The sequence below is a fragment of the Bombus pascuorum genome, chromosome 1 (genome assembly GCF_905332965.1).
Source record: "Bombus pascuorum chromosome 1, iyBomPasc1.1, whole genome shotgun sequence".
Classification (NCBI taxonomy): Eukaryota; Metazoa; Arthropoda; class Insecta; order Hymenoptera; family Apidae; genus Bombus; species Bombus pascuorum.
The window spans coordinates 9,593,964-9,611,825 of NC_083488.1; the positions used below are offsets into that span (position 1 = coordinate 9,593,964).

The 17,862-nt window shown below is 40.6% G+C and overlaps 2 protein-coding genes across 3 annotated transcripts in view; one reads left to right on the forward strand and one right to left on the reverse strand.

The window, feature by feature from the left end:
* LOC132904499 (follistatin-related protein 5-like) overlaps positions 1-17,862 on the forward strand; it is a 47,095-nt gene that overhangs the window by 15,061 nt on the left and 14,172 nt on the right. The gene's annotated exons all lie outside the window — the stretch shown is intronic.
* LOC132904610 (uncharacterized) lies at positions 1,796-8,425 on the reverse strand. Its single transcript, XM_060955272.1, has 3 exons — positions 7,432-8,425; positions 5,737-6,137; positions 1,796-5,186 (listed from the first exon to the last, which is right to left on the reverse strand). Exons 1-3 carry the CDS (start codon positions 7,492-7,494, stop codon positions 4,610-4,612), a joined length of 1,041 nt encoding a protein of 346 aa, XP_060811255.1. The 5' UTR covers positions 7,495-8,425; the 3' UTR covers positions 1,796-4,609.

Genomic DNA, 17,862 nt, shown 5'->3' on the forward strand with positions numbered 1-17,862 from the left:
ATCAATTAACCGAATTATCATGATTTTAAATGCAATGGAATTGTTTTCTATTTCCAAGCGTTTTAACTTACTTCGTTTATCCGGGCTAGCGGTTCTTGTTTCAAGCTGTTTCGCGACACGAAATTTCACCGTTTCATTCATAGTATTGTATACCGTGTTAAAGCAATATTGAATGATTCAGTACATACTTGTGCCATGGATACGTAGAATGGTCTAATTTACTTGATATTTATTCATCAATGGTCATCAACGTTTGAACTAGCGGCTGGCTAATCCTTTAATAGCGCATCATTTATCAAATGTTAATGACTATACACTAGCTTATCAAACACTCGGTCGAAACCACTGTATTAGCTGTTACGAATTATCAAGCTATGCACACGTGTTATTCGTTAAATATATCGCAATGGAGCATCATCTATCGATTATCGATAATTGCCAAAGACGTTACCCTGTTTTCAACGCGCCGAACACGGCATACCTTATAGCACGGGTAGTTTAAACGTAACGATTACACGTAACGGCACCATATGGTTAAATAAACGTTTCAAAGAAAGTTCCACAAAGTTATTACTTCTATCTATCACGCGTATATTTACATGCTGACTGTACGCACGTACATCCTTGATTTGTCGCAATTAGTCTGCGACAAACTCTCAAAACGAGTATTCTCGATATTCGATCCTCTTCCTACATTTTTTATTCCCTGTTTTGCCTCCTAGTCTAATTGCGTGTCAATCGTAGCGGCTAATTGCTAGCGCTGGAAAACCGGGTAACTGACGTTATTCTGGCTCGTAATCAGAGAGGAACATTTTCGTGGAACGACCAAGTCTCGACAGTCTCGTCTGCTGGCTAAACGACAGTAGCCGTCCAACTCATCGTACACACCGGTGTGCTTAAGTATCAGTAATCGATACATCTTGTCTGCGCCGATGTCACCGCGAACACCGGAGACCGGAGTAACATCGAGGACCGTCAAGCTACTCGGTGTACCTCGGGTTCTCTCTACTCACCCGCCGTGTCGGCCGACTACCAGCCACTTAGAAAGCCAGTTAAACACCACAACACTAGCACTACCGGTGCGACGCGTGTCATCGAACTTGTCGATAACGTTTCACAGCGATTCCCTTGGTGGCCAGCCGTTTATAAAGTGCCCCCTAATCTCCTGACGTGTTCGTCCATTGTTAGATGCCTGTCCAACTATCAATGCCTCTCGAACTGCTTGGAGGGGAGAGTGCCAACTATACCCGATAATCCATAGTTTCTGAGACGCGTGGTGGTAGGCCCCGTCTGGAAAACAGGGAGGAAAACGAGTCACTCCGGCCGTTTCAACTCCTACTCCTTCTTCCTCCTCGATCTCCTGTAATCTCGTTCCCCCGAGTCTTCCACATCCTGCTGTGCACAGAGGGTTATGTATCGTCGTATACACGGTATATATACGTATACTGGCTCGCGTCTAGACGAGCGTCTACACGAAACACACGTACCGACGTTTCGTATTTTTCCTGTTATGGCGAAGCCATTTCGCATCTCGCTTATCTTCGCCGAACTATTGCCCTCGTATACGCGCCCCTCTTTTTGGATTCCCCGCTATTTATCTAAACGTCGGCGTGGTCGCGGGTGGAAGAAGCTGTCTGCATTTCCGACTATGATCGAACGAGATTTTGTCGAGATTGTCGGAGTCAAATTCAAGAGACACGCGCCGCAGGAAGTGTATTAATCTTGCAGTTGCATTTTGTTGCCTCCGGAGATTTATCCCTCGCAAGTTCTCAGTGTCTATCATCTTCAAATTTGACAAGCTAACATCTTTCATTCAAAAGCTGGTGGAAGTTTGATTTTGGAAATTCGTCTGAAGAATTCTTTTAATATACAGAGGTGAAATCTAATTTTATAGAAGAACACAAGTATGGATAGAGCATGCTCGTTTTCTTTCTTTTTAAAGGGATATATTTGCGAAATCGTGTTTTGGTGTCTAGGAGCGTTTCACGGTAATCGACCTAATATGTTACCGTTGAATTCTCCCCAGAACTGGGTTCTATTGGACTTTGGAGTTTTCCAGATCGATCCATCTTGCATCTGCTTTTACTTCGCGATAAATTGAAGGTGAATGTACGAGAAAATCGGGCAAATTCGAAAATCCGGGTAAAATCCACTCTTGGAGGGAATTCAAGAGTAACGTATCACGTCGAGCGTGGTGAACACCGAATGTACAGAGCTTTTGCTGAAACGTGTTTCTTTTTTTCCTCAGCATTTGTTTCACGGGTATCAATACCGCTATAAGGATAACGTATAAAGAAATAAATATTTGTATTCCGCTATATTCATACATTATCGAAACTTTCACGAAATATACCTAGTCTTATACATTTCGAACCTCGTACTTTATTTAACTTTCAACTATGAATCAATATTTTACTTTCTAAATTCGCGTTTCTTACAAAATTCTAAATCGACCAATCAGGAAAATGTCGATTCATCGTTGAATAATTCATCATTTCTTGTTGAATGAAATGCAATACTCGAGATTGTTACGGCAAATATAGTAGTTGTCTTAGACTTCGATGTTTGATAATTCTGGGTATTTGTTTAAGGATTACACAATCTCTCCAATATTCCGAGCTTCCATCCTAGGAAGATTCTCCAATACACTTAACCTTGCATTAGAGATCGTGGAATTATGCTTTCGAATTGAAATCTAGCATAGTCAAGGAATGTTGCGCTACACATAGAAATTCGTTAGTGCCGTGTAATAGCCATTCAGTGGCGTGCATACAAGGTGCCAGTCACTCTTATGCCAATGATTTATTACGATCGCATTTTGAGGGACCCGTGAACGTAAAAATGCACACTTTCACTCGCCGGCTGTTTTTTATCACGTTCGAGCATATTCCGAGATCATTTTGATCTTATATTACTGTGCCATGAACGCATGCTCTTTCAGTAAAAGATCATCGTTCTTCCGACTCCAGATGAGTGATGAAGGATTTTTAATTTTACAATATCACAAACTCCATATCTAGGATATAGCGTTAAAAAATATTTCAAAATTGCATAGATCGTCGGTATCTGAAAGTCGATTAAGGTGGTAACGTATGTTGGAGGATCTTGTCCACTTCAACCAAGTTACAGGAGCTCGTATTTGCGTGGAATTGTAAAATGCTCCGTACGTACGTTTAAATTAAGCGTGACAACAAATAGTGCACCCAGTGAGCTAAGACTTGTGTAAAACGTGGCGGACTCCTTATCGAGAAACGTGGGATATTCTAAGGAATTTTTTAGATACAATCACGCGCATCGCTGCACACAATTGCGGCACGTAGGAAAGAAAGCGAGGTTACGAAACACAATCATATCGTACAATTAATTTTGAATGTGGCAACTAAAATTGTTCGGTTTTTGCTTTTCGTACAGTCATTAAGGTTTCCAGGCTCCCTTTTACATAAAAAAAAGTGCGTTGTCATTAGCCTCGTAAACTTTCACCGCAACTAAACCGCTTCTTCGTCATATGGCAGCTAATGATTACTACTCGTAAAATAAAATTGTACGCCCACTCGTTTATTTCTTAGACGGCAATCACGTATTTCGATTTAACGTTTGACAAACATCACCGTGCAATTTCAACGGATTGATAATATGTAAACGTATATATCAAAAGATGCGAAAATGTTGAAAAAGTGCTTCCTACGTATTGAGTCCTCTTAGAAATTGTCCAAATAGAGCAGTGGTTTTCCAACAAAAATTTACGAACCGATGACAAGAAGCGTTCGCTCTATTTTCACAAACCCGTTCCTGGATTCCGCGTGCCTCACGATCGAAGATTTTTCGCCCTCTCCAGATTCGAATCTTCGCATAATGCCACCGATGATAAAATACTCCCCTGCCTGCAAATCGAAATCCCGGCGTGGCTGTATACGTACGTAGGTATATATACACGTATGTGTACGCGGCGATCTTCTTCGCTAGTATAGGAGAGAGGGTGTCTGTAATCAAAATGCAAAACTCTTCGGCTTTCAATTGCATGGAATATCGGAATATCCGGGGCGCGAAGTGGATATCGAGTTACTCCGGACACGGTGAAAAACTGCACGTCCTGGTGCATGAAATTCCTCCGAAGACGGCTCGGTTCGCTTTGCAATTTACAATCGCCCAGTCTCGGGACCAGATTATCCTACGTTCCATGCACATCGATGATACACAAAGGGAGAAACGTACGCGGATGAAGAGAATTCTTTCTTGCTTCCCATCCTTGCTTCTATTCCTGTGAACGGAATAAGTAATTCGAGAAAGTCGAGGAAAACACACCCTCGACCCTCGACCCTCGACCAAGTCACCGACGATTCGGCTGCACTAGTACAAACCGCTCCCCCAAACCTCGTCTGGCCCATAAAATTTCACCCGGCAATTTGGGAAATTGTCCAATCGCGAGGGATGAATGAATCATAAAACACGATAGGACACGGTCCCTGTGATTACCTCGGGAAAGATTTGGCTGGAACAATGGTAAAACTTGAAGCTCGTCTCGCGGACGTAACGCCTCTGGATCTTTCAGGATGACTTCACGATTCCGGCTTCCTATGCAAATTCTCTGTGACTCGTGGACGGCGTTCGTTCATGGTAGACAGTAAACGGTCGTCTGCTGACAGGGATTGGGACAAACGGAGGGCATAGTGTAAACGCAGACAGGTGGACACACCGTGGGACAGATACACGGTGACGGTGACGGTGGGCAAACCCTCTTCGTTTCCGCGGGCGGCATTATGTCTGGACGATTTTTTCTCATCTCTTTCATCAAGGCCAATAGTTTCTGTACATTAGCTATTCTGAGCATTAAATTGAATTCGTCGCGTTTGCGTTTTCTCGCCTTTTTCGTCTGCGTCGCCACTCCCACTAATTTGTCTATTAGATCTTTGCATTGACAGATCAAATTGTCAGGATGAAGGGGCGGGATAATCGTCAAGCTGCCCCAGCAAAAGGATTCCAGATCCATGGTATTTAATTCCCGGAATTGATATCGGTAATGGTCGTCGGTTTCCTCGCGTGCGTAGAATGCTGTTTGTATGCTCGTAGGGGAGTGCACTTCGGTTATGATGCATTTGCCCAAGTAACTGATGCGTATGTAGAGCTCGATGGTGGCGTCGGTTGCTTGTAAATCCTCATCCAGCAGAACGAACGTGCCGCGTGTCGACCTGGACGATTAACATAATTTTGTTCTGTCTTTACTTTTTTCTTAATTCAACCGCGCAGAAAAGCGGATTCACAAGCACCTGTCAGGCGTCTGAGCCGTATCAACAAGCATTTCTGCATACTTAGAGAACGACGAAACATTAGGTATCTCTTAATTCGTGTCTCGTTAATTCGTGTATTATACTCGAGAAGAAATTGTAGCGCAGGAAATTTCACTAAAACCAGTTTAACGTTTACACCACCTCTACGTTTATCTTAGCGAGTAAAACGTTTCGAACTAATCCAAACGAGATAACAAGATTAACAAAGACCAAACAGACACGCGAGATTACTATCTTCTTTTTTCAGGAGGGCAAGAAAGATTTTGCCCGATACGATTCAAACGGTTTTCGATACAAACAAACCGGCTGCTGTTCAAACCAATTCAGTACTACTTGGTGTAGCAGTTTTTTAAATTACATTAGCCCGACTGACGTAACATTTGCCGTCCGGTAATCCGTTTTGCCGGCAAATTTGCATAAACGCCAGGTTCGCGTATTTAAATGCATTTACCTTGATATAGGTTCCCGCTCCAGTGCGGCAGAAAAATAACCCTCCAGCTCCTTCCGTTCGCAGAGGTCCTTAATAATACCGTTAAATAGATCGTCCATCCTGACGAGGGCGAATCCGAAATTCCGTCGTGGCTCCAGCTCGAAATACTTGGACACTCCTTTGTACACATACAGCTGCAGATCTACTCCGGACATTTTCTCCTCGAACATAGTTTCCGGCACGGAGAACAGCACGGATCTGCCGCCGTAAAATTGTTCGTTCTCGTAATTAGAGCCACGATACGAACGATAGTCTCGTCGATTCGGCGACAACGTTGTCCATTCGTCATCCAGCATTCGAAACATTATGACGGTCCTCTTCATAAGCGCAGAGTCGAACACGTCGGACCATGGCATGTACAGCTGTTCAATCGTGTCAATATAACGGAATTTAGTGGACGCCGTGCCAAAAATATAGGTTACGTGGATTGGTTTCGTCGAGTAATTTTTACATCGGTGGAGATACGTTGTTTTATTGTAAATATGTCATGTTGGTGAAATATTTATTTGTGAAAAGGTTTTTGCAGCTTTTTTTACGAGTGACTTCGCGCAGTGAAGCACACATCTTGGTCATTCCATGCTCTAAAAATACAGATTTTAAAAGAGGAAGAGGAAACGGTGGTATGATACTTTTTAATACTATATGACGTATCCTTACGCTCTTACGTGACTGCTAGCCCATATACTCGCCATTACGTGACCGGCACAGAACGTGTTAGATTTAAAAATTTCAAGAAGATTGCGATGTCGGCTAACCTTATGTAGAAGAAGCTAAGCAACCACATTTATATGCGGTTATAGAATTTTACTATAAAAGCTCTTACATGTTCGATCATCCAAAGCGTTAAAATCGTATTTTTAGTTATTATTATGTAAAAGCTTGCAATTTTGCAAAAAAAAAGGATATGAAAAAAGAAGATATAGTAATACGTATCAATCAATAAGTTACTTCCCTGCTCTCTAACTCATGTTCTAAAAGAGACATATAATTGCCACTAAGTGGTAGATCAACATCGTTGCCGATGTATAGTAAGCGCCAACTCGATTGTATCAATCAATCTAATATTACCCTGTGTTAAACATAGAATGTCATCTAACAAACTCGTCCAAGTTCGAGATATCTGCCATTATACCATCCTCGGAAAAAATTCCGTTACGTAAAAATGGGGACAATAGGAATATTTCCTTTACAATCCACGCCTATCGCTATGACTTTTATGTTCGAGTGAAAAAACATATAGATGGCAATCGTTTCAACAAGGATGACGAAGTAGAGGATGCAACATCACAATCTTCTCGAAATATGAGACACAAATTCTTTGAAAACGTAATTTATGAGTTAATTTCCCGTTACGAAAGACGTTTCTGAATGCATAAAACCGCTATTTTCTTTAGTTAAAATGTTCTATCTGGTATTTTTTCACTTTACAATTACGAAATAATGACTAAAGATAAAAAACATACAAAGATAAAAACACTTCGGTTTTCTCGGCTCAACTATGGCCAGAAGTAGTAACTGAACGTAAATGTACGTTAACAATGAGAAATATTTTTTCTATTCGTTCGTATCTTTCTTAAAGGGATGGAGTAACTTACCGATTGACTACGTAGCTACATAAACGTCGCGATGATATACAACTTATCTATAATTACTCACATTTTTCACAGCTACCTCCAACAGCATAATTCGCGAGTCGTGCATTACGATCAGGGACGACATGGTATAATGTATTATACGTGTTGCCCGTTTTACGCTTCCTTCAACGAGTTCGCGTGAACTTCTCTCGGAGAGTTTGATTTATCGTCGATAAAGCGTCAAGAGCGTAGGTAAGATTCTGAAATTTTTGCTTGTTACAAACTATTTCTTTATGTGCTTCGCGGAGTTTGAGGTTGGAGCGTGTCGCGCTTTCCAATTCTGCGACATCGCTACCCTCCTCCTCCTTCGCCGTTTCCACCGAGATATTGGTGCTTCTTTCGAGAAATAAATTCTATCCAGTAGCGACTGTCCGCTAACTTCATTTCCCTGTTCTCCCAGAACAATATACCGAACAAAGTTTCGCTGCAACCTAGTCTAATCGCGTTCGGATACACATAAATGGTTAACAGACAGCTTCAAGGAACTTTTATCGGACATGGGATCCGACGAGATATCGACCGAAGGATAAATGGATTTTGCCAAAGGATCCGATCGGGAGACTTTGAAATTCACTTCATCGATCTTTCAATCTCTGCTATCTGCTTTTTCGTCTTTATCCTTCGTTCCATTCGTTTCCCCTGCTCGCGTTAGATTAAACGAACGTAAATTTATGGTATTATCGATAATGTCTGGATGGAAACAACGGCTCTATGTCAATCTCTCGTCGACCGTACCGTTTTTTGCGCCCGTTGCATCCGTGAGTTGTTTGCAGCACACTGAAAGTACTCGAGAAACAAATCCCGGTCTCTGGTTCGGTAGGTGGGAACGCCATTAAAAATATTTGGTCGAAGGGTACGGAACATCAGGGCGTGGCGTGGTAGAAAATAAAACAACGGGAACAACAACGGGAGGAAAAAAGAGCACGAGGTAGAAGGAAGGGGCACCGCTCGAGGGCGGAGAAATCGTATTAACGACGGAAATAGATAGCGAACAGCCGAGGTAAAAATCGGCGAAACACGAGCAATTTATAGATACAGCGAATGCGCGAAAACACGGACGCAATTTATTGGCCATACTGGGAACGATCTTACCCTAAGAGTAATATCGTAAATCGCGCATCAGTTCAGTCGTTCGGACTACATTCGACGCGTGGAAAAAAATGTCGTAATCGCGCCCTTCTAACGAAGAAAGTCTAGTAAGCCGAAACGCAATAAGCGTAGCGGCACGACGCGGATGAATATGACGTAACACGCGTGAAAAGAAAAAGCTAAATGTCGTTTAGCGCGTCCTTTTTACCGTTAATCCGTCCGCGATGCAACGAGGCGCATCGCAGAGAAAAATTTCACAGCGTTTCGTAACATTTTCGCATCGGCTTTTCAAAGAACTGTTTATCGCTATGGCACAAAAGAAGAAAAATTAACAATTGTTAGAATATTAACGCTATTCTTACGCAAAAATAAGAATGGCGTGCCGCGTGTATCTCCTTTTTCTTTTAAAAAAACATTCCCTCTTTTAAAAAAACATTCCCTCTTTTGCCTGACTTTATCATATCGTAGTTACGTTTTTATGTTTCATTCAAACTATCCACTCGCCCTTTTCTGATAAAAATGATGCACGTCGATAAGGAATTCAACCGGCACCCTTCATCTGATCGATTAAATAGATCCGCTAATACCCGGAAAAAAGCGAGAAGTTCGACTTGTGAGTGACGCTATCTGACGCTTTTAATCGAGCTACCATAAATCGCTCTTTCAGCCGGCCGCCGTTTTCGCGATCGCTAATGGTGGCCGACGATAGGTCGAGGAGCGAAATATAAATTGCTGACACGGTTAATTCAGCCTTGACGCGGCGATTGCGAAATAAAACGCGTTCCCTCGGTCTGATTGAATTTGAATTGAATAGGAGCGTCCTGATTACGTAAATTCGAGGTGCTCGGTACTCGGAGATAAGACCTATTTAACGTTGATTCTTTGAGAACTCGAACACCCAAAGTATGTGAAAGAACGCGATTAAACGACGAATTGAATTAATTACAGAACACGGATCGTCGAATCGTCGAACTTTACCTTAGTTTCGATAGCACCGGCGATGAAAGGATCAACCAGCCCGTTGCAAACCTTCCGCGCGACAGTCAAGCTTAACGATTATACCGTAGTATTCGCGTGCTAATCGTCGCATGTCGACATTTCGGCAGATTGCACCCGCAAATCATACCGTGCAGCATCGCGATGCAAGTATGAGGCGGCTGTTGCTGATCATTCGGTCGAACTAGCTACGTCAGTGGGCATTTGGAACGAACGGGCACTATTGAAACTGACAAATTGCTCAAATTTCAGTGGCACGGCAAGAAGCTTTCGAGAAGCAATGGACAGGATCATGCGATTAATATATAGAAATATTAATATGTGGAAATTTATATTTCTGATATTTTTTCGGCGCATCATATATGCACAAGGTGCTTTCGAATTGATATTTTACGAAGCTGATACGTGAAGCAATAAATAAAAGTTATTCCTGAATAAATCGATGCTGGAAATCATTGAGTACATCTAGTTTTTGGTACACATACATGTATTGTGTTTATAACACAGCTGCTCGCACGCAGCTTTGCCTGCACGGTATTTGTTTTTATAGCAATTTATGCTTATTACGTTTGAACATCATTTAGGATTTGAATATCGAAAAATGCTTAAACTCCGGTTTGTTTATTTTTAATGACAAGTTTATTTCCTGTATAATATATAATCCCAAATCCGCAGTTGTTAGATATACGGTTATTTTTTCAGAGAACAACTTACCCCGTTTTCATTCCTATAAGGGTTTAACTTCGAAAACCGCTCACATACGTGCTTGTTTATTTTCAATAAGGATTTGTTTACCGAATCCCAAATCTCCAGCTTCAGTGAACATAGAAGTAGTTACAGTTATCATCCGAGAAAAGAACATATATGTACCCCTTTTATCGTATATATACATCATATATGAACAATATATACAATCATACATGTATCTCTATATAGGTTGAATTTCGAAAATTGCTCACACGCGTATTTGCCCATTTTTAATGAGAAGTTCACATGCTGAACTTTACGTCATCAATTTTAGCAACTCGTGGAATATGGCATTCTTTTAAAAAAATTTTACCGCATTTCTACTCCGTTGGGATTAGTATTTCCAAAATTCTTATCACATGCCTACGTCGTATAAGCAGTATGCTGTCCAAATTTTACGTTTCTAGATACAACGGTTTGAGCTGGGCATTGATCAAAATATTATAATGTGTTTTATATTAACGTTTATATTAACGTTAACAATATTCTGGTTATTAAATAATAAAACTGCATATCGTAAGAATACTATAATTTTAATAAGAGTAGAAATAAAGCATTAAATAAAGATTTCAACTTGATTCACTATTCAATTCACAAGCGAACTTTGTTTCGATTGAATACTACTAATTGACTTGCTGGAATCATGCAGTGAGAATGCCTCATGCAGAGGCTCCATTGATGCATAGTTCCATTTCAGTTTTGATTCATAAATGCATTTCAAGTGCTCCAATATTGGCACTCTGCGCCTCTTTTTCTTCTCGCAAATAAAAAAAAAAACGTTTCAATGGATATCGACTTTAATTCTACGCAGTGAAAGAAAACTGTGGACCTGCTGAGCATTTTGACAAAAGATCAATTGTCTCACTGTTTTGAAAAATGGGAAACGCATATACAACGTGAAGATATAGGGACGGAGAGTACTTTGAGAAGAGGCACAAGGACTATTTTTATTACACCAGTTCAATTTAATACTAGAATAACCAGTTCCTATCGTATACTGAAATATATCACAGATATAATTTAGATAAATATATTACAGGTAATTATAATTGAAATAGTACATTGACTATATATAACCAAGTTCTGATCTCAAAATTCTATAGGTATTAATTTTTTCTTTAAATCGTATATGTTATTAATATATGAAAAAGCGTGGCAAACTACCTGTCTAACAAATTTAGTAGTTCTAATATTAACAGCCAAAATAGTATCTATAATATATAATAAAACTTTCTCTTGATATATCTCCACGAAATCCATCAAAACCCAGTTCTAAATAATTTCCCAATCGAATCAAACGTGCCATTGATTGTTCGAAGTTCGAATACCTTTATTGCTCTCGATTCTATGCGTATGCCGAAGCATTTTCTAGTGAAAGAATGAAATGTCAGAACACTCGTCATCCCGGCCGTCATTTCCGATCGACCGGTGCAACTAGAGCGATTGCAAATTCGACTGGTGCTTGACCTAACTTCGGCAATTAATGCAGTCCAAATATTCGACAGTCGGTGCTTTCGTAGGCTTATGGACTCGTGAATAATGGTAATCGCGGTCGCGTAATGCGATAACAGAGAAATTCCGCCGATGTTTCTTAAACGACGCCAAATTCCAAGCTGCTTCCGGCTTAATGAGCGGCACTCGAGCAACAGCTGCTGCTGCTTCAAAATATTTGCGCTCACGAGTTTCACCGTTGCAGACTGTATCGATATATTCACATAGTCCGACGACGCACTTCAATTATGGTAACTACGAGTTTTGCACGTTCAGACATTCGATGTTTCGTTCAAAATTAATACAATTTAAAAGTGCATCCAAATAGCTAGCATACATGGTACGTAGTACAACTCTCGTGCACGATAATTACGAGAAATATATCGTAATGTGCTAACACGGAGGCTTAGAAGGATGATAATAGTTTATATGTATATAGCGATACTCGTTTGACTCTACTTTCAATCGTAGCCCTTTCTAAAATAGTAGGTTAATGAGAAAGTAATGTGAATATAGAAATTACTTAACTTACTAACATTTCTCTTTATATTTCTTCTATTTAAAGAATTCTTCTATTTAAAGAAAATGCCATATTTGGAGAATAAGGGATTTTTAAACTCAGAAAAGGATCGAGAGTTTTTTAGATATGGAACATCCTTCTTATAAAATGATTTTACCGTAAAGTGTCACGTATAAACCATTTGAAAATGGTTTTTTTAGTATAATCAAAAATTTACATTATTTTACTTCCAACCAAAACCTAGTGTTTCTGAATTTTCAGTTAGAACAAAAATCGAACCATGTTTATTCACAGCATCGATGTAATAAATAAAAAAAGAAGAGTGAAACGCGCTGTCGTAAATAATTGATAAGCAAATATCGAGTAAATCGGTTAAAAACGCTGGCCAAGTTAATCCCGTAGAACATCGATCGAGGGAGTCGCAGGTGTACGAGAGATCGAGCAACAACGGACCAACGTCCACAGTTCATGGAATATTTTTTCGGACGCGATTAATAGAAGGACCCGTTGGCCGAGCAGCAATTTAAAACCACAAGAATAAAGCTCAGTTGGCCTCGCTGCTCGTAGGTACAGTCTAAGCAGAAATAAACAGTGCAGCCTGCCTTGTGTATTCAAATAACACATAACTGCTTTTTATGTTTGGGTCCCTAGTAAAACGTTAAATTGTTCTGCCAAGTGGAACTTCAATGGAAGAGAACTGTGTTTGTTCGTACTCGTTATCGAAGATAGACATGCACTGAATCAAATTGAACCTATTGTAATGTTTCGCAACCTTTTTCAGAGTCCGCTTTCCCAGCCATAGAAGAAACATCTTTCGCCCCTTAACGTTCCAATAAATTTGACAAAATTCACTTGAGATATTTCTCTATTAGTGCGCTGAAAATCCTCAATTAAAAATGTTAAACTACGACGAACATCCAAAAAACACTTCACGACCTCCAAGGAATCTATCTTTTCTTTTTAACACTTATCACGACGATATTAAAACGATTGTATTAATAAGCTACCAGACAACGTATCGTAGAACAATATAGCTGGATTCTTAGGACGATATTGAAGACAGAAACTGAGGCAAAACCCCGCATCGTCCCATTATCTCCACACGCAATAAACCATTCCAGCCAGCTCCTCCGTCTCCGGTCGTCGGGCTTCTCCACCCCTTAGCATTTCCTCTTCTACATTCGTCTCTTGAAAAAATATCAGCCGTTCTCTCGCTACACTCTGGCTTCTACCGTCCACAGTTTCTCTTTCTTCGAATAATTACAGAGCCATGCAATTCGTCTTCCGGTGGCCGAGCTTTTTTAAACGGGACAAAGATACGGGATGTAAATTAGAGACACCGTGAGCTTTTGTGATTAAGCCGCCGCGCCGCGCAAGGATGGAAAAGGATACTTCGATCTACGAAGGCGAAGCAACTCTGTGAAAACGAAGAAGAACGTGAGAACTTCGTTCGAGTACGTATTGGTGACGCATTTGAATCCGTTTCTCATTGACGACGAGATATGCTTCATCGAAAAGAATTCTACAAATGATTATTCGTATTCAATTCATGGTTCATCTTGGCGAACGAATCTAACCTAGTTTCTTCGTTCTCTAATTTAGTAAGGACGAAAAATCAATTATACAGGTTTCGGAATTCATTCCTGGTTTATCGTGCCGTGTTCTCGCGTTGGAATTTCAAACTTCTTGGTATCTGCCTGATGTGTTTTTATTCGCGAAAACTTCACTTTTCCCTATGGTCTGATGTTATTTCTTTTCCTTTTTAAAGAATTGCTAGTTGCTTCTGCAGTTACTATCGCTTCTGCCGTCATTGCGTTACTTTTTTAACGTTTTAACCGTTCTTCGTGGCCTTGCGTTGCTACTTCTTCGTTAATCCAACTTGTTATTACAGTATCTTTTATAATGTCCTTCTTTTTATTGCAAGAATTCCATTTCTTACTTTTACACTTTTCTATGGTTCTCCTGTTGTTACGATTTCCTTTAGAATTTCAAACCCTTGCTTTTGTAAATGTAGAAGATTCCTTTAAATTACAATTCCATCGCGATGAAGTGAACTTCAATGAAAATATTTACTGGTTGGGGAACTGTAGGAGATGATAGATTATTTTCCATCATCGATCGCAGACGGATACGGTCCATGGAACTAGTTGCAATCAGGAGAGAATCCTTAGAAATGTGGACACAATAGCCAACTATATATGGTGAATGTTGGAATCGATTTTGGAGAAAGTGACTACCTACTGACCAGTAGTGACCACTGATTGACCACAGAATGGATGTTATCCATGGCCGGTAGTTGCGATGAAGGAGTAGTAGCGAATAGTACTAGTAGTAGAGGAGGAAGCTCCAGGCACTCATAGAAATTGAAGGCACAGGAATTATTTAGAAGCCCGTGTGAAAAATGTGCTTTTACTCATCCATTCTTCCGTGAACTTCCGACGAGTGACGCTTAACCTGGAATGCACCACCACCCTGCCATCGTCTAATGTTTCACTGTATCTTCGGATTTGAGTCGACTATTCTTTAATGAGGTACACGAGGACATGTACAGCTGTAGAATTATCGATTTCAAATCTTGATTCTCACACATGCAATGATGGTTGCAAATGCTGCATTACTTTCTCTCTTACGTTAAATTAATGTTATCAATTCGTTTGAGTACTCTTACATAATTGTATTATTATATATAATAATATTATTAATGAAATTCTTCAGTCGCCAGACACAAGTTACTACAATTGTAATAAATTCGTTTGCATGATAATAGCAAATATGTTGATAAAGGAAATGGAACTTTACAAGCAAATTTTTCAAGCTATATAAATCATTTGAGTACGGTGTTTGACGTAAAGTTGTAAAATTATAAAGGAGAAGTTCATTTGCCAATAGCCAATATCAAGTGAAGCGGTTAAAGCTATTACTCTCGATACTAAGGAAACAATAAATTAATAAATACTGTACAAACGTTACAATGACCGATAAAGTCACAAATCAAAATTTATGTCACGTTGAATCGATAAAAAGACAAAGTTCCTTAGATAATGCTTCAAGACCTTATTTAAGACTACTACATAAAGCACACTTTAGTTGTGGTTCGCTGCTTATCGAGAAAAGTAGGATGCTATATACGACCCTGGGGAACCGTGCCTCAATCGGTATCGCTACTTGCTACTTTAATTCGAACTTGGCCATATCATAAAAGCTAATGTTGGTACATCGATTCATCCTACTAATTCTCTCACCAAAATCATTCCCCATCAAGCATTCAATTAGGAAATAAAAATACGGTGGGGAGGTGGGAGGAGGAGGGGGAAAGGTAAAAATCGGTAGCGTAAGCAAGCCTGGAACTTTTTCAATCGCGTTTCAATTTCCCCGCGGTAAAACGGAGTTTAAGGATGGAGGGGGTTTATAAAACTCGTCGGAAATCAGAATGCTAAACGGACCGAAAAGGACTTACTTAAGCGATCCGAAAGCGAGGATTCGCCGTGGCTTTAAAGATAAGACCCCGGAACATCGAAACGATCCGACCCTCGTCGTTCCGGCGCGTAACTTTGAAAATCGTCCCGACGTGAAAGAACCGCGACACGGAGTGGGAAACGCGAAAGCAACGCGCGTGCAACTCTCGAAGCCCGCCGGAATCGATCGAGCCCGTTCTTATTCGTTAGAATGGCTTCTGCTCTTACCCGTCTAGAGAAAGTAATAAGAATCTCCGCCGAGGAGGATCGACGCGAGGATTTACAGCGAGCCAATCGTTTGCCCGTATAAACGTTTTTCAAATATACTGCCGAGCGGGGAACGTGCTGGGCCTCCTCTTGGCCAATAACAATATATACTTCCGCCTTTATCAAAGCTATTTGTCTTCGAATTGAAAAGCCGGGAATGAATTCAGAAAGGGCGGAGAACCTATGCCGGGAGCGATCTCGAACGACAACGGAACGATCTCTCTTTTCTGGCCAGCGTCGAGACGCTCGATTTACGACTTCTGGCTGTGAGACGTCGTCGGATTTATCTTCCGCTTCACGCGCGCGGATTAAACAGGCTAAATAAAGCATCCCGTATACCAGAGAATACGGTTAAGGAAAATTCATTTTTCACCTGAAACGTTATATGGCGCGTACGTGAGAAAAATTTGATATCTAACCGCGAAAGGCTCAATCTTCACATCCTCCAACCACCGAGGATCGCAATTCGTCTTGGGGACACATTAGCCCGTGATACATCCGAAATAATAGTTTCTGATCGATTCCGTTAGAATGAAATTTCATTTTAATCATCGGGCTCGAAGCAGTTTTAATTCGTTTTAATCGATAAACGTGATACGTTTCGAGTGGTAGACTATAGGAAAAAAGATAAAAGATAATCGAACGATGGAACGATTCGAGGAGTTCGCAAAGATAATTGAGTTAAATTATCGAGGTGAAGGGTCGAAGAAGGTAGGTGGAAATGTTAAAATCATTTGCCTATTTTCTATTAAAGGCTGCTAAATATTAAATCTGAAAAATAAGTTAGCGAAAAGAATTGTTCATTTAATACCAACTCGTTTTACTCTCATTTGCGAATTGAAATACTACTCGTGTAAACGATTTCTTCGAACGCTTAAGACGTTCCATTCAAAGTGAACGTATCCTTATATGTACCTTTATACGTGTCTTCTATAATTTTATATATGTATTCAATGTTTCCTCAATGATTACACCGTACGATAATAATAATCCAGCGCAACATATTCCGCTGAAAATGTTCTTGACGTTTCGACGACGGATCAAGCGATCGGCGGAGAAAAGAGTTTCCGACAAAAATCGCATACTCGCCCCGAAGCAGCCTTTTGCTTCGAATGAAGCCGACTAGTTCAAAGTAAAAACAGGTAGCTGCACTTTTAATTAATACACCCGATACTCGGCTGACGTCTTCATTTTCCGTGCATGATATTTGCCTGGCACACGGTAAGCAGGTCACACGAATGCGAACAGTTCGCGAATCGCCTTTGCGTTAAGTCGATTAGAAACGTGTACGGGTATGTATGTTCTCCTTTACCATAACCGTGTCACCAGTTTATCGAATATATGCCGCGGTGGCAATTCATCCGCGAACGACTCGTTTCAGTTTCAGCCAATATTTCAACGTCCCTCGTGTAAAGGACACTCTAAAACGTTCCCAGGGTTGCAATAGTCTCGACGCTCGTTCCCGCAATTTATGAAAACGACGTTCAACTGGAAAAAAAGATCGGGCGAAAGAGGACGAAGCGAACGATTAAATATCGCACGAACAATTAAGTTTCAGCAAAGGAAATGAAAGGGCGGAAAAGATCTCGGTGGTAGATTGTTGGTTGGCAAGGAAGCGTTTAAATTCTAGGACACGCTTCGCCCCGAGAATCGTAAGGGATTCTAATCAAAGAGGATCTTGTTCGCCAGCTAATTGAAAATCAGCCACCGCAGACTAGATAAACATTTATTACGCAAACCTCTGACCGCCGAATAAATTCAACGAATCCTCGATCGTTACTGCGTTTTACAAACAGACTGACACGCGGAGTTGACCGATGATTTATCGCGGGGATAAAGTGGATTAAATTAATAAACGTAGACGCGAATCTCCCCTTCCCACGGTCAA